General features: G+C 44.0%; 1 protein-coding gene and 1 non-coding gene across 2 annotated transcripts; both read left to right on the forward strand.

Moving 5' to 3' along the window:
• The first annotated feature begins 490 nt into the window (after window positions 1–490).
• LOC142435546 (uncharacterized) lies at window positions 491–14,991 on the forward strand. The gene is made up of 6 exons (XM_075539769.1): window positions 491–1,017; window positions 1,751–1,999; window positions 3,748–3,827; window positions 4,021–4,147; window positions 9,605–9,755; window positions 13,018–14,991. Exons 3-6 carry the CDS (start codon window positions 3,810–3,812, stop codon window positions 14,285–14,287), a joined length of 1,566 nt encoding a protein of 521 aa, XP_075395884.1. The 5' UTR covers window positions 491–1,017; window positions 1,751–1,999; window positions 3,748–3,809; the 3' UTR covers window positions 14,288–14,991.
• On the forward strand, window positions 5,501–5,639 carry LOC142435723 (small nucleolar RNA SNORA7). The gene has a single exon (XR_012781604.1). It is a non-coding gene; the product is annotated as a small nucleolar RNA SNORA7 (small nucleolar RNA).
• Window positions 14,992–19,538: the final 4,547 nt, after the last annotated feature.

A 19,538-nucleotide genomic window follows, 5' to 3' on the forward strand; every position in this document is an offset into this window, starting at 1 on the left:
TAAAAAAAATAAAATTCCTCTAGATTCCTAAATAGTTGTGTGAAGAGAGAGAGAGAGAGAGAGAGAGAGAGAGAGAGAGAGAGAGAGAGAGAGAGAGAGACAGAGAGAGAGAGAGAGAGAGAGACAGAGAGAGAGAGAGAGAGAGAGAGAGAGAGAGAGAGAGAGAGAGAGAGAGAGAGAGAGAGAGAGAGAGAGAGAGAGAGAGAGAGATTGAAATGAACTTGGAGACTTTACTATCAAACTAGGCTTACTTCACATATACATTTAAGATGAGTCGGGATGGATTCGATGCCAGTAAGAGAGTCCTAAGGTTTTTCTCTAAGGAGCTCCGTTTGGGAAGTTTTTCTTTATAGAAGAAATTCGAAGCCCCAAACCAAACCCAGGGCGGAACTACTGAACAACCCGGACACAAGTTCCATCACTCTGCGTTCCCACACGGAAGCTTTTTACTGGAACAACGAACGGCGGAGAAAGCGGAAGCGGAAGTGCTCGTCCTGGTTCCCAGGCTGCGCTCAGTCCCGCTCGGCCTCTTGCAGGAGGCCGGTCTCCCAGTGTCCACGGTGTGATTTCTCTCCTGTCGCGCGGGCTCCGTCCAGGTCCGACCCGCCGCCCCGTCCCCCCTCCCGGACCGTCTGCGCCCCGAGGCCGCCCAGGAGCCGGGCTGGAGCTGCGCGTCTCCGTGTGGGCCCAGGTCACCCGTGCCCGGCCTGTGCTGGTGCTGATCCATCCTGCTGCCGATTCAGCGGGCGCCGGGCTGCGGGCACCGCGCCTCCTCTTGTGCACAGACCCGCCCCAGGACGCGGGGGAAGCCTTTTACTAAAGCTAGCCAGCCGGGTTGCAGTGAGATCGTGCCCATCTTTGAAGGGAAGATGCAAATCGCCAGTGTCGGCTGCATGCATGGCCGCGCAGGGCTGCAAACGTGCAGTGGATGAAGTGGGAGAAAGTCTCTCCAAGAGGAACCAGCATTTCCTCCGCTTGAAACAGAGCTCAGAAACTCCTAGGTTAATTTTTTTTAATGTAGGTATAAGGTTTATTTGGACGCGAAAACAGAATCAAAGACCCAGTTAACGGAGTTTTAGAAGCAGGCTTTATTGAGAAGCTTGCGCGCGGGTTCAGCAACTCAGGGTATTGAGCTATTGAAACCGCGCCGCGTAGAAATCCTGGTGGCGTTTTTATGCCCACTGCTGGCAGGCAAGGCTGGGGAGGATCTGCGCACACAGGTGCTCCAGAAGGGAGAAGGTCGTTAATCGTATCTGTATGTCAGGGATGGGTGGAGTGACCGTATCTTCGGAAAACATTCTGGCTTTGGGACGAGCTGGGTCCAGGAATTTGGGGTTGAGCAGGGGAGGGGAGGTCAGTTAGGGGTCAGTCTGGAGAGCTAAGATGGAGGTGCAGGACTCAAAATGGAGTCTGTTGTGCCAAGACCGGACAGTAGGGAATGGCAGTGTCATGATATGAAAAAGAAGTAGTTGGAACCTTGAAGCAGAAGAAAGAAAAATGCGTTGCATGAAGAGCAGGAAAATAGCAATTGTATGTCTATTATGAAAAAATGATATGTTACAGCACCGTAGGAGGGACGTGACTTCCTGTAGTGAACACCGTATATTGGAGACAGTAGTGTACTCTGTACACTGGAACGTCTTCTGAGTTATATGTACAGATTCTCTGGTTGTAGCTTTGAGCTCGAAGCCGAGGACCAGTCAGTCCTTTCTTTCTCAACATTGTTTGCTCTGAATCCATCCATCCACAGGGCTCAAGTATTGGTCAGTGACAAGGAGTCCAGTCCAGTTGGCTGGGGATCGAAGGCAACTCTGTGGCACATCCACAGAGCCCCAGGAAGGATTGCCCTTCTCTGACTGGTGTGTGGACCGAACATAATTCATCTTCCTCCGCTGAAGTGCTCAGTGACCTGCTCCCCCTGCCATTTATTTAGTGAAGCGGCTTCTTGGGCTGAGAGATCGTGTTGTCCCCGAACCCCAGCTCCCGTAACAAGGAAATGGTGAGTTCTGTAACCCACAGGGATATTTGTACCATAAGTGGGAGAGACCTTGCGATAGTTTATTGTGCCAGCCTGGCCGATAAACACAAACAAGTAGGATTAACTGAAGGGCAGAGGGATAACTGGCTCGGTGAGCCTCACCTTGGTTGTTCTGTGCCTCAGTTTAAAGGGGTACACTACCTGTGGGATGCCTAGCCTGTGGACTGTGTCGCTGTAAGTTGAGGTCCCTTTAAGCCCACATGATTGGAATGTTTTTCTCTGGAGCTGGGGACCGACAGTTGATGACAGTTGGGGACCTGCCTTGCTGTTTGCTGCCTGGGTATATATAGCCCAGCTCTCTCTACAGAAGGGGACTGGCAACTGGCAGCTCTCAAGCCTTAAAAGACTGCTAATGTCTCACTGCTTTATAATTTAACTGTTAATTTCTTGTATTATCTATCTATATAATTTAACGGTTCATTTCTTATATATCTATCTTTATAAATATATATAATTACTAGCAATCTGGTTTGTCTCTCTAGAGAACCCTGTCCAACACAGACCTGATAGGGATTTTTCTTTTTTGGGAGGTGTCGGGGACAACTATGCTGTGGGAATGTGATTCCGCTATACAGGGAAAGGATGAATAGTGGACTAAGGCCCAGAGCCCCCAGTGGCATCTTAGGCCCTGCGCCACGTCATTGGACCCTCCCTTAGATATATGCAGCTTTAAGATTTGGACGTTTGAGTTCGCCTTTCTTGGGTGACTCAGAGTTGGCTCCACGTGGTGGTAGGATACATACCTGTACATGTTGAGATTTCACGTGTTGACTAGAGTAGAGAACATCCTCTTTCTAGTGAGTCTGGATGAAGGTGTGCTGCCCTTGTTTCCACTGTTGGTCATCTTATGACCTGAGTGTGCTTGAGTGAAGCACAGGTGGGTTTATGTTCGTGGAGCGGCACCATCATTAACGATTGGTGGGCAGAACTCTTCTGGAATTGGAAATGGTGGGCAGATGTGGTTCTGTGTCACCTGTGGACTCTCTTGCCCTCTCTGAAAGGGACGTGGAGGATGGGAAAATAGGTGACTGACATGTCAGCCCATTGACTCCACTCCAATTCATCGTGACCGGGCAGGACAGGGTGGAAATACCCCCTGTGGGTTTCTGAGCATGTCACTCTCTACAGGAGTCAAAAGTCTCATCTTTTCTTCCTGGCGAAGCTGGGGGTTTCGAACTGATGACCTTGAGGAGCACAGCCCACGGCCTCACCGCTAGAGCAGGAGGGCTCCTGAACGTGCACATAGAAATACGTCATTTATAAGAGCTGTATGAGCCCCTAATACAATGTTTTTTTTTTAAAAAGCTGTATGAGCCCCTAGTGAAATTATTTTTTAAAATAAAAGAATTAAAGTTTGTTGGAAAACACACACACACAAAGAAATACATAATTTTTCCAAAAGATTCTACATTTTCCCCCCTATCAGATGGATGCCAGACCTCCCAGACTTCTAGAGAGTAGGAGCACTTGGAACCTTGGGTGGCCAGTGTGTGTGAACTGTTGGTCCTCGCATGTGAGGAAGCAAAAGGAGAGGTTGCCATCCGGGTGATGATGGTTAGGTGGATGTGAGGACTTACTTGGTTGGAGTTCGGCTGTATTAAAATTTTTTTTTCACAATAACAATATGTATTTTGTATTATATTACAAATAAATGAAATCCATTTCACAAAATTAAATTTTGTGTTGAAGCAAAAAATACATTTTTTTAGACTGCCAAGCGGGAGAAGTAGACCGTGATTACATTCATTCAAAACACGAAGAGGTTATTTCCATGTGTTGGAAGACTGAGGTAAGGCTTCCTCTCAGTAGGGGAAGCGACTGTGGTGAAGAGTTGAGGCTGTCGGCTACGGATGCTGTCGGGAAGACTGGCTTACATCACATGATCTGAATTCTCAGTATCCTCTCAGTGCATCTCAAGCTTGGCTCTGGTTCGCATTCGTTACCTGTTACTTTCACCATCCAGTCCGTGTGTTCTCTTTTAGGATTCGGAGCTGATTCAGGATGTGGCTGTCATCTTCAGCCAGGAAGAGTGGGAATTGCTGGATAGCGCTCAGCGGAAACTCTACAAAGATGTGATGATGGAAACATTGAAAAACCTGGCATCAGTAGGTAAGACTGCCGTCGACACCGGGTGTCTGTTTGTCTCGGTGCAAATACCTTTGTTTAACAAAATATTTTCATAGACTTTGCTTTGATATTTGGGTTGAAAAGCAGAGTGCATTGTGTAGGAAAATAGGCATGGCCATTTGGTCTGTGGAGCTCAACTATCCTGCTTTTACCATAGACATAAAACTGTGTCCGAGTGAGCTTTCCTTTGCTTTTATTACAAGCTCCGCGGTTCTCAAAGTTTTAAAATGGTAAGTACTGTCTTCAGGGGTCACTTCGAAACACTTGGAGATACGTGGTTTGGGGTTGGATAGAGTTTTACTTTTATTTATTTGGTACCACGTGTGTTGTCCGTTTGTTGTCCTGTGGTGGCTCGTGTGTTGCCGCGATGCTGGACGCTGTGTCACTGGTCTTTCAAATGTCAGCAGGGCCTCCCAAGGTGAACACGTTTCAGTGGAGCTTCCGGGCTTAGGAACAGCTAAAGAGAAGAAAGTGGTGGCCAACGTTGTAGGAAGTAGCCACTGAAGACCTGTGCACAGCATGACAGCTGTCGGATATGCCGGAGGATGGGGCCCTGGGGTCAGAAGGCACTCAAAATGCGACTGAGGATGAGCTGTTGCCTCAAGTGGAGGTGGCCATGGTGACATGAGTGGAGTAGAGCTTGTGGGAGTAAAGTCTTCAGGATCTGCATTTTCTGACGGGGCTCACCTTACAGGCATTATTCAAATTCATGCACCTCCCAGGAAAGCTAGTGATGAATAAATTGAATTTTAGATGATCAAGAGGGAGAAGTAGACTGTGATTACATTCAGTCAAAACATGAAGAGTTATTGGATTCTACCAATGTCTTCAATCTAAAGTTGATCAAACGGGCTATCAGGTTTCATTGGTTATTATTGGCGCTTGGAGCACAACACCAAATGTTGGAAACAGAGAGGAAGGAGGGTTGGAAAATATGGTCTTGATAGAAACCAAGTGCCTGCAGAAAGCATGGTAGAATTTTGCAAGATGCATGACTTGTTCATAGCAAATACTTTCTTCATCATACAAAAACTGACTGTACTCGTGGGCTTCTCCAGGTGGAATATGCAGGAATCAAATTGACTACATTTCTGGGAATAGAAGATGGAGCAGCTCGATATCAGCAGCTAAACCAAGGCCAAGACTGTGGAATAGACCACCAATTACTCATATGTAAGTTCAGGTTAAAGCTGAAGGAAGCTAAGACAAGCCCCCAAGAGCCAAAATACAACCTTGAGTCTATCCCACCAGAATCTCAAGAACAGATCTGAGGCATTCAACATGAATGGCAAAGACCTGATGAGCTGTTTGGAGACACCAAGCACGTCCTACGTTGGCCTCCCAGGATCGCATCTGCAGAATAGCTTGTATTCTGCCAGCTTCGGAGACAGGAGGGAAAACAAACCTGTCAGAGGCCCAATCCATTCCCAGTTTGCTCAGTAGCTGGTGATTGGAAGATAACTCTGCGACAGTGCTCAGGTCCTGGGCAGGGAGGCCTCCTTCCAGGATTCGCTTGACCCAGTTCTGCCTCTTTCTTGAAAGCATCATGGCTGCCCTCAGACCCTTGGTGAAGCCTAAAAAAGAGGACCAAGAAGTTCACCCGGCACCAATGCAACCACTATGTCCAGATTAAGCACAACTGGTGCAAGCCCAGAGGCATTGACAACAGGGTGCAGAGAAGATTCAAGGGCCAGATCTTCATGCCCAACCTTGGTTACAGGAGCAACAAGAAAACCAAGCACATGCTGCCCAGTGGCTTCGCAAGTTCCTGGTCCACAACATCAAGGAGCTGGAAGTGCTGCTCATGTGCAACAAGTCTTACTGTGCAGAGATTCCTCACAACCTTTCCTCCAAGAATCGCAAGGCCATCGTAGAAACAGCAGCATAACTGGCCATCAGAGTCACCAATTCCAATGCCAGGCTGCACAGTGAAGACAATGAACAGATAATCCATTTGTGAGTTTTTTTGTGCTAAATAAAGCCATAAATGAAAAAAAATAGAACGTCATATGTAAAAGATGCAAAAGGTCATTAAAAAAGATCAGAAAGAGGTGATCAAACTGGATGTCAGAAGACACTGAAACTTGCTCTTACTTGTAGAGCAGTTAAAGCAAATGGAAGAAACGATGAAGTCAAAGAACTAAACACAAAAAGAAATAAAGAATAAGGTGATGCTCAAAATACTAGATTTATAAAATCCAACAAGGAAAAACACTCAACATTTCTTAAACTGAAATCACTCAAGAAAAACTCAAGCCTCAAGTTGAAATATTGAAGGATTCTGTGGAAAGAACTATTGGGTGATGTTGGAATCATCAAAAGAAGATAGAAAGAAGCCAGAATTCGTGTGCCCAAAAGTACGAGTCTGCATTAAGCCATTTCAAGACTGCATTTGAGGAAGAGCCAATGGTACTGAAAGAAGAAATCTCAACTGCATGAAAGCATTATCCATTGAGATATTTCAGTAAACTGGATGAAGCACCGAAACACTCTTCACTGCCAGGAAATTTGGAAGACAGCTACCTGGCCATATTTGTACCCATTCCAAAGAAAGGTGACCCAACAGAATGCTCATATTATAGAATACTATCATTGAGATCAGATACAAGTAAAATTGTGCTGAAGATCATCCAACAATGGTTGCAGCAGTACATTGACAAGGAGCTGCCAGAGGTTCGGGCTGAATTCACATGAGGATGTGGAATAAGATCTCATTGCTGTCATCAGATGAATATTAGGAGAAAGCAGAGAATACCAGAAAAATATGTACTTGTCTTTCATAGACGATTCAAAGGCATTTGACTGTGGATCACATAACACATCGGGATTGCCTCAAAAAGCCTTCCCATGAATCCAAGAATGTTCCATTGTGCTCATGCAGAACCGGTACGTGGATCGAGAGGCAGTTGTGTGAACTGCATGGGTTAAAAGCAGACGAGGTGTGCTCAGGGGAGTATGCTGTCACCATCCTTATTCCATCTGTAGCTGAACAAATCATCAAAGAGGCTGGGTTATATGAAGAACAATGTATGTAGCAACAGGATGGGAGGAAGAATTATTAATAACACTTTGGGAAATGCGGATAGAACACTTTCTTTGCTGAAAGTGAGGAGAACTTGAAGCAGCTGGCAGAGTTTCCATGTGTTGATTACAGGTTTGAAAATTCTTTACTGAAGTAAACTTATGAAGTACCTGTTTGTCTTCAGAGGCCCTGGAGAGACGTCATATCAGAGCGTTTTTCAGTGCTCTGTAATGTCCTCTTTTGTTTTCTGTGAGGAGCATGCCCGTTCAGATTGCTCTACTAGAAAACCAAGAAAATATTTTAAGACAGTGGATATAAGACTCGTTCAGGACCACTGTGCTGGGAAACACTTGGAAAGCTAGTATTTGGGAGAAGACTTGCCCCACAGGCAGGGAATTACATCTAGATCGCGCAGCTAGAAGGTATCTGTTGCCTTGAGGGTACAACTTTTATATATTTCTCTTTGGGACAATCTGATTCCCAAACACGACTTCTAGTTTCAGCATTGCTCTCACAACTGAGGTCGCCGAAATCCTTCCAATCTTTTAATGCTACGTGTGTGTCGTGTCCAGCGTCTTTCTGTTTTTCTCTCCTAGTGCCACCTATTGATGGCCTCATCCTTCTCAATCCCCATGGAAGTATTTTCTACAAAGGAAGCTTTCCATGTATTGCTACACTGTTTATAAACAGCGAAATGTGGCCAAGTGTTGTCTTTGTTCAAACAGGCCTTTCCCTAGTAATTCCATTTATTTTTAAAAATATTTTATTGAGAGCTCTTACATAGATCATGACATTCCATCAATCACATAAAACAGTATTGTACAAATGCTAACAGTCGGTTTCAAAACATTTTTTTACGTAGATGGCACATAATATTTTAAAAATACAGTTAAACATGAATTATTTAAGGTTAAGTATAAAATGAGGGGATTTAAAAAATACATTTTACCTCCAGGACCAAGGGCGTGAGGGACGATGCTGGGAGAGTGGAGGGTGAGTGGGTTGGAAAGGGGGAACTGATTACAAGGAGCCACATGTGACCTCTTCCCTGGGAGAGGGACAGCAGAGAAGGGGGGAAGGGAGACCCCGAATAGGGCAAGATATGACAAAATAACGAGGTATAAATTACCAAGGGCATATGAGGGAGGGGGGAAAAGGGAGGGAGGGGGGGAAAAAAAGAGGACCTGATGCAAGGGGCTTAAGTGGAGAATGCCAATTTAATAGAAGAAAATATTCTTGCATTGAGGAAGTGCTTGAGTGGAGGCCCAGTGTCCCTCTGCTGCCTTAATATATATAATATATATAATATGCACATAGATCTACTTCCCCATGCTCATGTATAAACATATTTGCATATGTATATCCTTTATCTAGACCTTTATAAATGCCCTCTGCCTCCCAGCTCTTTCCTCTATTTACTTTGACTTCCCTCCTGTCCCACTATCATGCTCAGTCCCCACCAGGGTTTCAGCAATTCCTCTTAGTTACATTGCCCTTGATCCTGCCCAACCAGGCCTCCCACACCCTTCTCATCCCCAATTTGTATCACTCGTTGTTACCTTGTCCCTGGGTTTATTAACACCACTACCTTTGCCTCCCACCTCCCCGTCTCCCATGTTCCCACGGAACTGTCGGTCCCATTTTCTCCTCCAATTATTCATTCAGCCTCTCTTATTTAGACAGACCTGCAGAGATAATAACATGCACAGAAACAAGACAGCACAACCAAGCAACAATATACAACAAAACAACAACAAACCAATGACAAAAACAAAACAAAACACAAGAAAGAAAAGCTTGTAGTTAGTTCAAGGATTGTTTGTTGGCCTTTAGGAGTGTTTTCCAGTCCAGTCTGTTGGGGCACCACGCCCTGGCCCCAAAGTCCACCTTCAGCATTCCCTGGGGACCTCGTCGCTCCATTCCTTTGCTGTTATGTTGCACCCCCTTAATGTTTTGCCTCGGTGTGGCAGATCCGATCGGGTGCAATTCCCTCACCGTGTCTCCGGCGTTGTCACCTGTAGGGCTATGCGTCGGTCTGTGAGGGACGTTGTGCCTCAGTGGGGCCGGCCATGTGGTCTTCTCTGTTGACTGGCTGTTCTAAATGGGAACATCGATCTCCTGGCCTGTGGGCCATGATGTGCTCCACTCTCTCCTCCTCCCCCTTCCTCTGCTCCCGTGTGCTCCGATCAGCTATGTCTCTCTTCCAGAGCTATAGATTCAGTGCCCTCCTTTGATATAAATTCTTCTGAGGGGAGGGGCAGATGTCCCCTTAGTAGTTGGGGTTAAGGCCGGCCCCCCAGACCTCTCCACTGATTCCCTACTCTACGCCGGCGTGTTCATCCTGATGCTCCAAGATATGAATAATTCCATTTCTTTCTGTTTTATATGTGGAACCTGAAATTGAATGGTGGGTTCAGTCTTCCAAAACAGTAATGGAGGAGAAGCACTGTCTACTGAACATACAATGCTTCAATTCATGAAGAGTGACACGTGGTCCTCTATTTTGGCTGGATGCTCCCAATCCCATGTCAATACAGACCAGTATGAAAATCAGCGGAGAGAGTTGAGGTGAGTGCCCTTCTAAGATGGAAACAGTGTCTGAGTAGAATGTCGTAAAAGGTGTCATGACATTTGAACAGATTAATATCCTGTAGCAGCCTCAAACCTCTGTGGAAAGATGCGGGAATGGTTCATGTAAACAAGGGCAGTGTAGATAATTCATAGCAACCACGGCTGTTTTCCTTCAGATTTAGATATTAAAAGAGTTAGCAGTGTCTCACTCGAAAGGGGTCATCATGGATGCCACTTTAATGTTACGTGTGTAGACATCCTTCTATCCTGATTTATGGACGTGCTTCCAAGTAACGTGAATGAAACCACACATTTTCTTTTTTTTACCGTACATTTTCTTAAAAAAAAATTTATTTTAAAACAACATAACTATAAACTTAAAAAAAAATCATTTTATCAGGGGCTCGTACAACTCTTATCACAATCCACAACTATACACTATTAGCTTCCAAATGAAATGAACCTGATATAAATTGAATTTACAATATTTAACATTATGCAATGTTTGAGATATTCGGTTCGCCATAAAGTATAATAAAGTTGGTTATGTGACGGTCCCTGCTGCGTTCTTTGTCTTCACATTTGATGTTTACTCTCTGAGAACTTTTGGACTACATTGATACCTATTGCAGAAGTCAAGCTGTCGTGAATGGAACCGATTCACTGAGCTTCATAGTCAAATTGTGCTCCTGTCAAATTGACACAAATCTATAGAGCTCTGTCCACCGTAGAGAGAATTGCAAGATTAGAAGGCTTAGAATGAAATGAAAGTGGATATGTATTTGTTTCATTAAGTGAGTAAAAGCCATCATCCATGGTAGGAGGTAAATGTTAGCAACTTCTGCCATTTTCCTTGAGGAAACTGAAATGCATCAGAAGGACATAAACCTCGTGTTAATGAGCTTAATGAGTGTCACGCTCCATACTGCTGTCAGTAATCCAACTCCTCCGTAGGTCGGGAAGTTTCATATTCCTGTATCTACAGGAGCATATATTCATATTATTCTTATATTTGCATGTAGAAACCTTGCTGCATCATTTTCATAATATACCGTATATACTCAAGTATAAGCTGACCCGAATATCAGCCGAGGCACCTAATTTTACCACAAAAACTGCTTTAAAAAATCTGCTTATTAAAAAAACAAAACAAAAACAAAAAATCTGCTTATTAAAGTAGACATATATGTGTAAAAAATCTGCTTATACACGAGGCTATATGATAAACTTTTCATAAATGCACACCGTTTAGAAAATGCTATTTAAAAAAAATCATTTTATTGGAGGCTCATACAACTCTATCACAATCCATCCATTGTGGCAAGCACATTTGTACATTTGTTGCCATCTTCGTTTCCAAAACATTTGCTCTCTACTTGAGCCCTTGGTATTAGCTCCTCATTTTCCCCCCTCCTTCCCCACTGCCCCCTCCCTCATGAACCCTTGATAATTTATAAATTATTATTATGTTTTCATGTCTTACACTGCCCGATGTCTCCCTTAACCCACTTTTCTGTTCATTCCCCAGAGAGGAGGTTATATGTATAACCTTGTAATGGGTTCCCCCCTTTTATCCCACCTTCCCACCTTCCTTCTACCCTCCTGGTATTGCCACTCTCAGCACTGGTCCTGAAGGGATCATCTGTCCTGGATTCCCTGTGTTTCAGGTTCCTATCTGTACCAGTGTGCATCCTCTGGTCTAGCCAGATTTGTAAGGTAGAATTGGGATCATGATATTTGGGGGAGGGGAGAGGGACATTTAAGATTTCAGAACTAGAGTAAAGTTGTATGTTTCATCAATGCTATACTGCACCCTGACTGGCTTGTCTCCTCCCTGCGCCCCTTTTGTAAGGAGATGTCCAGTTGCCTAAGATGGGCTTTGGGTCCCCAATCTGCACTCCCACTCATTCACAATGATATGATTTTTTGTTCTTTGATGCCTTATACCTGATCCCTTCAACGCCTCGTGATCACACAGGATATTGTGCTTCTTCCATGTGGGCTTTGTTACTTCTGTGCTAGATGGCCTGGCTGTTTGTTTACCTTCAAGCTTTATGATGCCAGACACTATATTTTTGATAACTGGGCACCATCAGCTTTCTTCACCATGCTTGCTTATGCACACATTTGTATTCAGTGATCGTGTCGGGAAGGTGAGCATCATAGAATGCCAATTTAATAGAACAAAGTGTTACTTGAGTGGAGGCCCAATGTCCACCTTAATACTAAATCTATAAATATATGCACTTAGATCTATTTCCCCATCAACATATATAAATATATTTACATATATACATGACTGTGTTTAGACCTCTATAAATGCCCTTTGCCTCCTAGCTCTTTCCTCTGTTTCTTTTTACTTTCCTCTTGTCTCACTATCATGCTCAGCCTTCATTTGGGTTTAAGTAATTCCTCTCAGTTATATTGCCATCGATCAAACTCTAGCAGGCCGCTTACACCCTCCTTGCCACTTATTTTGGATCACTTGTTGTTCCTTTGTCCCTGGGTTTGTTAACACCACTTCTTTTCCCCCACCTCCTCCTCTCTCTTGGCCCCCTGAAACCTTCAGTCCTGTTGTTTTCTCCTCCAGATTGCTTATCCAGCCTAACTTGTCTAGCGAGACCTGCAGTGATGATAATATGCACAAAAGCAAGACAGAGCAAAACAAAGCAACAAAAGAAAGCCACCACCACCACAAAAAAGCCCCCAAAAGCCTGTAAATAATTCAAGGTCTAATTCTTAACCTTTAGGAGTGATTTCTGGTCGAGTCTGATGGGGTGCCACGCCATGGCCTCAAAGTCTGCTTTTGGTACTCCCTTGGGACTTCCTTGCTCTGCTCCCCATGCTGTTCGGTTGCACGCCCTTAGTGTTTTCCTCGGTGTGGTGGAGTCAGATCAAGTCCGGTGTTGTCCCCTGTGGGGCTATGGGTCAATAAGTGATGTCATGTCTCATAGTGGGGCCGGCAATATGGTCCTTTCTGTGCATTGACTGCTCTGAGAAGGGATATCGTCCTCAAGATGGGCCAGGATGTGCTCCACTCTCTCTTCCTTCCCCTTCATTTGCTCCCGTGTGCTCTGATCAGACATGCCCCTCTCTCTGAGCTGTAGCTTCAGTGTTGTCTTCTGAAATAAATTCATCTTGGGGGGAGATATATCTTTTTAACCACCAGACATTTTGGGCCCAAAGCCATGCAAGTATGCTGTTTGTTAATTTTGAATAAGGAATTCCATTCCAATACTATATCCCTTCTTCTTAACAGGGGTCTTAAATTGAAGAACATCTGTGAAATTAGTGGAGGCCATCCGTGTGAGGCTCCAAATCTTGCTGTGGAACAAAGCAGCTTTCCTGAACAAAATCCGTTTCAATGTTGCGAATGTGGAAAAGCCTTCATGGATTACACCTCCTACACCGGTCACATCAGCTCCCACACGGGACGCGGCATCTGTGAGGGTGAGAAAAGTGGACAAGCCCGTGGATGTCACTCAAAGCTGACCTCTCATCTGACAACTCTTCCAAGAAAGGAAGCTGGTAGTGAAAACAAGCGTGGGAAGGATGTCAGTGTGCCAGCCCTTCAGAATCCCGTGGGAACACGCATGGGTGAAAAATGCTATGTGTGTCACAAATGTGGGAGGGATTTCTGTGGTTTCTCATCCTTTTGGAAACACGTGAGAGGCCCCAAGTGTGATCATAAGGAGCAGTCTGTGCCCTGTGGTTCGCTCTCACCCCTAAGTCTACAGAAAACATTTCATAACGTTGATAAGCATCATGTATCTAAAGAGTACGGGGAAGGCTGTAGATTTTCTCTGTCCCTCACACAGCAGGTAGAAATTCACAAGGGAAAGAGAAGCTACAAGTGTAAGGAATGTGGGAAGGACTTCACTCAATCCTCCAACCTCATTATACATAGAAGAACCCACAGCGGGGAGAAGCCTCATGAATGTAAGGAGTGTGGAAAAACCTTTACTCACTCATCCAACCTGATTATCCACAGAAGAATCCACAGCGGGGAGAGGCCGTATGAATGTAAGGAATGCAGGCTGGCCTTTAGATGTTCCTCACATCTCACTAGACACCTGAAAACTCACAACGGGCAGAAGCCTTATGCATGTAAAGAATGTGGGAAAACCTTTTCTCGGTCCTCAAAACTCACGAGTCATCGAAAAACTCACAGTGGAGAGAGGCCTTATGACTGTAAGGAGTGTGGGAAAGCCTTTAGCGAGTCTTCCGTCCTCAGGAGACATAGCACAACTCACAGCGAGGTGAGGCCTTACGAGTGTAAAGAATGTGGCAAAACGTTCACACGCTCTTCACACCTGATTTCACATACAAGAACTCACAGTGTAGGTAAACCTTACGAATGTAAGCAGTGTGGGAAAGCTTTTAGGCATTCCTCCAACTTAACTATCCACACAAGGACGCATACAGGAGAGAGGCCTTATGAATGTACAGAATGTGGGAAAACTTTCAGATGTTCTTCTTGCCTGACTGTACATACAAGGACCCACAGCGGAGAGAAGCTTTATGACTGAGGAATGTGGGAAAGCCTTTAGTCAAGCCAGTAAGTTTAATGCACATAGGCACAGCCACATTGTATCGGTCTTAGGAGTGTAAGCACTGTGGGGAAGCCTTTATTTTTATGTATATACATTGCATATATATTGTATACATATTAGATTGAATTCTATTACCGAGGGTTTCAAAATGTATATTAAAATTAGTATACTATAAATCATTAATAGTATTACTTTGCGTATTATATATTGTGTTTAACACAAGCCAATGAGATAAACATGTAAAATTAGTGTTTACATTATATTTTGTATATTATTGTGTTTAACACAAGCCAGAGATAAACATGTAGAATTAATGTGTTTATATTATATTTTGCATATTATAAGCCTTATGACATTTTGATATACTATACTTAACAAATACATTGAATTCATAGTAATTTAGCATTAGTATTGATGATAATATATGAATGATATAATCACATACTTTAAAATTTTTAATTAAAATACTGACCAATTTTGTTAAATTGATTAAAAATGTTTTGAGGGGGTTCTTCAAAACGATTGTTTTAAGATTTTTTTCTTTAAATTCTATTTTTCCTATTGCTTTTTTCTCACCCCTGTACAATCAAATATTACTGAATATTATTACTATATTTTATATTTACAAGCTTACCTCAGAACTATGATGAGATATCTTGCAGATCATGACAATAAAGCCAATGTTGTAATAAAAAGGGTCACACTTTTTTCCCCTCTTGAGAATCAGAAAGTTCATCTTCCCCAGAGAGAATTAGCCCAAGGTCAATTGTCACAAGGCAGAGGTCAGACATGCCTATACACTCCATTCTTCACGTAACCTGTTTGACACCAACAGCTTTTTTTGTTCTTTTAAATCATTTTATTAGGGGCTCATACAACTCTTATCACAATCCATACATACATCAATTATGTAAAGCACATTTGTATATTCACTGCCCTCATCATTTCCAAAGCATCTGCTCTCAACTTAAGGCCCTGGCATGAGGTCCTCATTTTTCCCCTCCCTCCCCGCTCCCCGCCCTTCATGAACCCTTGATAATTTATAAATTGTTATTTTGTCATATCTTGCCTGGTCTGCCGTGTCCCCTCACTAACTCTTCTGCTGTCCATCCCCCAGGAAGGAGGTCACATGTAGATCCTTGTAATCAGTTTCCCCTTTTCACCCCTCCCTCCCAGTATCGCCACTCACACCACTGGTCCTGAAGGGATCATCTGCCCTGGATTCCCTGTTTTTCCAGCTCCCATCTGTACCAGTGTACATCCTCTGGTCTGGCCAGAGGGATCATGATAGTGAGTGGGGAGGAAGCTTTAGGAATTAGAGGAAAGTTGTATGTTTCATCATTGCTACGTCTCACCCTGACTGGCTCATCTCCTCCCCGAGACCCTTCTATAAGGGGATGTCCAGTGGCCTAAAAATGGGCTTTGAGTCTCCACTCTGCACTTCCCCTCATTCACAATGATAAGAATTTTTGTTCGGATGATGCCTGATACCTGATCCCTTGACACCTCGTGATCGCACAGGCCGGTGTGCTTCTTCCATGGGGGCTTTGTTGCTTCTGAGCTAGATGGCCACTTACTTACCGTCAAGCTTTTAAGACCCCAGACACTATATCTTTTGATAGCCGGGCACCATCAGCTTTCTTCACCACATTTGCTTATGCACCCATTTTTCTTCAGCGATTGTATCAGGGAGGTGAGCACACAATGAATTTTAGTTCTTTGATGCCTGATAACTGATCCCTTCCGCACCTCATCATCACACAGACTAGTGTACTTCTTCCATGTGGGCTTTGTTGTTTCTGAGTTAGATGACCGCTTGTTTACCTTCAAGCTTTTAAGACCTCAGACTCTGTATCTTTTGATAGCTGGACACCATCATCTTTCTTCACCATATTTACTTATTCACCCACTTTGTCTTCAGCAGTTGTGTCAGGATGGTGAGCATCATAGAATGACAATTTAACAGAAGAAAGTATTCTTGTATCGAGGGAGTACTTGAGTGGAGGCCCAATGTCCTTCTGCTACCTTGATACTAAACCTATAAATATATGCACATAGATCTATTTCCCCATCCTCATATATAAGTATATTTGCATATGTGTATGCCTTTATTTAGACCTCTATAAATGCCCTTTGCCACCTACCTCTTTCCTCTATTTCCTTTGACTTTCCTCTTGTCCCACTATCATGCTCAGTCTTCATTTGAGTTTCAGTAATTCCTCTTGGTTACATTGCCCTTGATCATGCCCTACCAGGCCTCCTACACCCTCCTCACCACCGATTTGGATCACTTGTTGGTCCCTTGTCCCTGAGTTTGTTAACACCACTACCCCCCCCCCCCATGTCCCCTTTGAACTGTTGGTCCCATTGTTTTCTCCTCCAGATTGTTCATCCAGCCTATCTAAAGATAAAATGCACGAAAACAAGACAGAGCAAAACCAAGGAACAATATACAACAAAACAACAACAAACCAATGACAATTAAAAAAACCACAGGAAAGAAAACTTGTAGTTAGTTAAAGGACTGTTCGCTGGCCTTTAGGAGTGTTTTCCAGTCTGGTCTGTTGGGGCACCACGCCCTGGCCCCAAAGTCCACCTTCAGCATTCCCTGGGGACCTCACCTCTCCATTCCCTTGCTGTTCTGTTGCACCCCTCAGTGTTTTGCTTCAGTGTGGCGGAATCAGATTGCATGCAATTCCATACTGGGTCTCTAGTGTTGTCTTCTGTCGGGTTATGGGTCAGTGAGGGTCGTCATGTCTCATAGTGGGGCCGGCCATGTGGTCCTCTCTGTGGACTTGCTGCTCTAATCAGGGACATCGTCCTCAAGGCCTGGTGGGCAATACCAATGGCTTAACACTTAACTTTTCTGGTGGGTTTGCTAAATAACCATTGCAACTCCTAAATAAGACTCTTAGAATACTCACAGAGGGAAGTTGATAAGCAAAATTAACAAGTTACCACAAGCCAGAAAATATTAAGCATAGAAATTTTCTTGTCGATAGCTTCTCCATAGCTGCCAGCCAAGTCTCTCTCATTCTTAACCTCTCAGCTATGTGGTCCTTTGACCTCTGATTTCTAAGGGTGAAGGGAGTTGCCCACTGCCCTTGGATAGATCAACTGTGATACATACATACATTGTAATATTAGACATCAAACTCTTCACAACATGGACAAATATGGTTATTAGGCACTAGAGAGGTGCATTTGAGGTTGCATGCTTGGAAAGGTATCGGGGTGCTTACCATCAGGTCACTGGTTCAAACCCCTCAGTCCATCTGTGGGGTTTGATGAGGCCATCTACTCCTGGAGAGATGACAGTCCTTAGGAAGCCAAGGAGGCAATTCTCCTTTTTCCCATAAGTTGGCTCTGCATGGGAAGAGACACAGAGCAAGTGATTTTGAGCTATGGAAATGAGTTACACAGATGAAAATCCATAAGGACAAAGCTCTGTTGCACATAGGAGAATCTGGGCTTCAGAGCCATTCCTGTAAGCAATTCCTTAATCCACTCTCAGCAGCAAACACACTCCTCAAAGTTTTCTGTGTTGTCTCAATCACTGTGGATAAGGTGTGGTGGCTGAGAGTTTGTGTCAACAGGGCTGGGTGAGGAATCTACGGGATTGGTTTGTTAAGATGACATCAAGCTGCTCAATGAGATTTCATAAAATGCCATCACTTCCATGCCAGGACTTTCTGTGAACAGCCAATGAGGGAGAGGATAGCTATCTTGTGGGTGTGGTCTTATGGTTTAAAAGGGCTCTTTGAAAGCTCTGTAGCTTTGTTCTGGACCTGGACCCTTCATCTGACCTGAAGGTTGGGGGACTGTAGACAGAATTGTGCCATCGTTCCTGCTTCTCTGGAAGTTGTCCGTCTCAACACCCTTGAGGAAGAAGGCTGCCATTGGACCTGCCATCTGGGATTCATCATCCACTGGATCTACTTGATCAAGGGTAGAGGTCAAGACTGAAATCTGAGCCTTGTCAGCCTCTGCAAATGGGGAGAAGCATGAAAATTCTAAATGGTTCCAAGGGAAGTAGGGAGAGATCTAGGTGTTTGAGGGCTGGTTCCAAGCTCGGCTCTCTCGGAAGCCTATGTGAAGTGAGTACATTCAAAGTGTTGCCATTCTTGTCTGTAAACAGCACCTTGGCCGTGTGGGCTCGCACAGTCCATCTTAAGAGGGACTATAGGGGATGGATATTTAAAAGCCATTACAGATTTGATAAATAACTTAAATGACTGAATATGAAACTGACGATTTCAAGGATAGTTCACCACCTAATTCACAATCGAGATTCATTTCACAGCGGATATTTAAAAACAAACTATTTCTATTATGTGTTCTGAGACAGGCTAGCAGTGGCCACAGTAATGCTGTCTTGTGGACTGCTGAGTGACCTGCCACCTTCCCCCTCCCATCACGGATAGTCCCACTAGTGATTGTTTATTAAGTGGGCTCTTACGTTCTCCAGATCAGAACATTGTTATCAATGATGTTCATTTTGATGTTATAACCAGGATATTATTTGCTTTTATTGACCAGGGTGTTATATCAGTGCTGTACTCTATAAGGCTCACTAACTCTACAGAATAATAACATTCATTTTGCTTTCTGCTTCTGTCCATTCTTGCTTAGGTCCTAGACAAAGGATAAGTGAGTTTTAGCCTTTAAAGATGGACTGAAATGTCCACTCGGGACTGCAACTTTTAAATTCTAGCACCCGTGATAACGGAATGAAGATTCTTCTAAATCATCAAAGCATGAATGTGGCGGTCATTTATTTGAAGCCACAATACTTCTGCCAAAACTCTCATGTCTGAAGCACAAGTTTAAACTTTGGTCCTCAACCTCTCATCCCCCACCCCACAAAATAAGAGGTTTTCAGGAGGGCAGACTCTATGTTAACTGCTCTTTGTATAATTTTCATTGGATAATGTCAGGCAAAGCTTTCTGTGGAGTCATGCTATTCCCCCTCTTTTCTATACCACGTCTACAGAATGACATTCTCTTCTCACTGTGACAACTTCGCTGATTTCCCCCTCAGACAGCATGTTTCACTTTAATACGTCGATTTGTCATTTTAATTTTCTCTTTGAAATGTTCTGTCCAGCTCTTTCTTTCATCACTTTGTCCTGCTGCAGTTCCCCCAGTGGCAACATTCAGCGACTCTTTGATGTCAGCCTTGGTCCTTCTTCCTCTTCTGTCTTGTGAGTGATGTCGCTTTCTTCAT

The sequence above is a fragment of the Tenrec ecaudatus genome, chromosome Y (assembly GCF_050624435.1).
Source record: "Tenrec ecaudatus isolate mTenEca1 chromosome Y, mTenEca1.hap1, whole genome shotgun sequence".
Lineage (NCBI taxonomy): Eukaryota > Metazoa > Chordata > Mammalia > Afrosoricida > Tenrecidae > Tenrec > Tenrec ecaudatus.

What these genes read in the sequence shown, in the direction of transcription:
- LOC142435546 (XM_075539769.1), top strand. An exon ending in GAAAAACCTGGCATCAGTAG is followed by an intron (nt 4,148 to 9,604) that starts GTAAGACTGCCG and finishes TGGTGGGTTCAG; the next exon opens with TCTTCCAAAACAGTAATGGA. An exon ending in AATCAGCGGAGAGAGTTGAG is followed by an intron (nt 9,756 to 13,017) that starts GTGAGTGCCCTT and finishes TCTTCTTAACAG; the next exon opens with GGGTCTTAAATTGAAGAACA.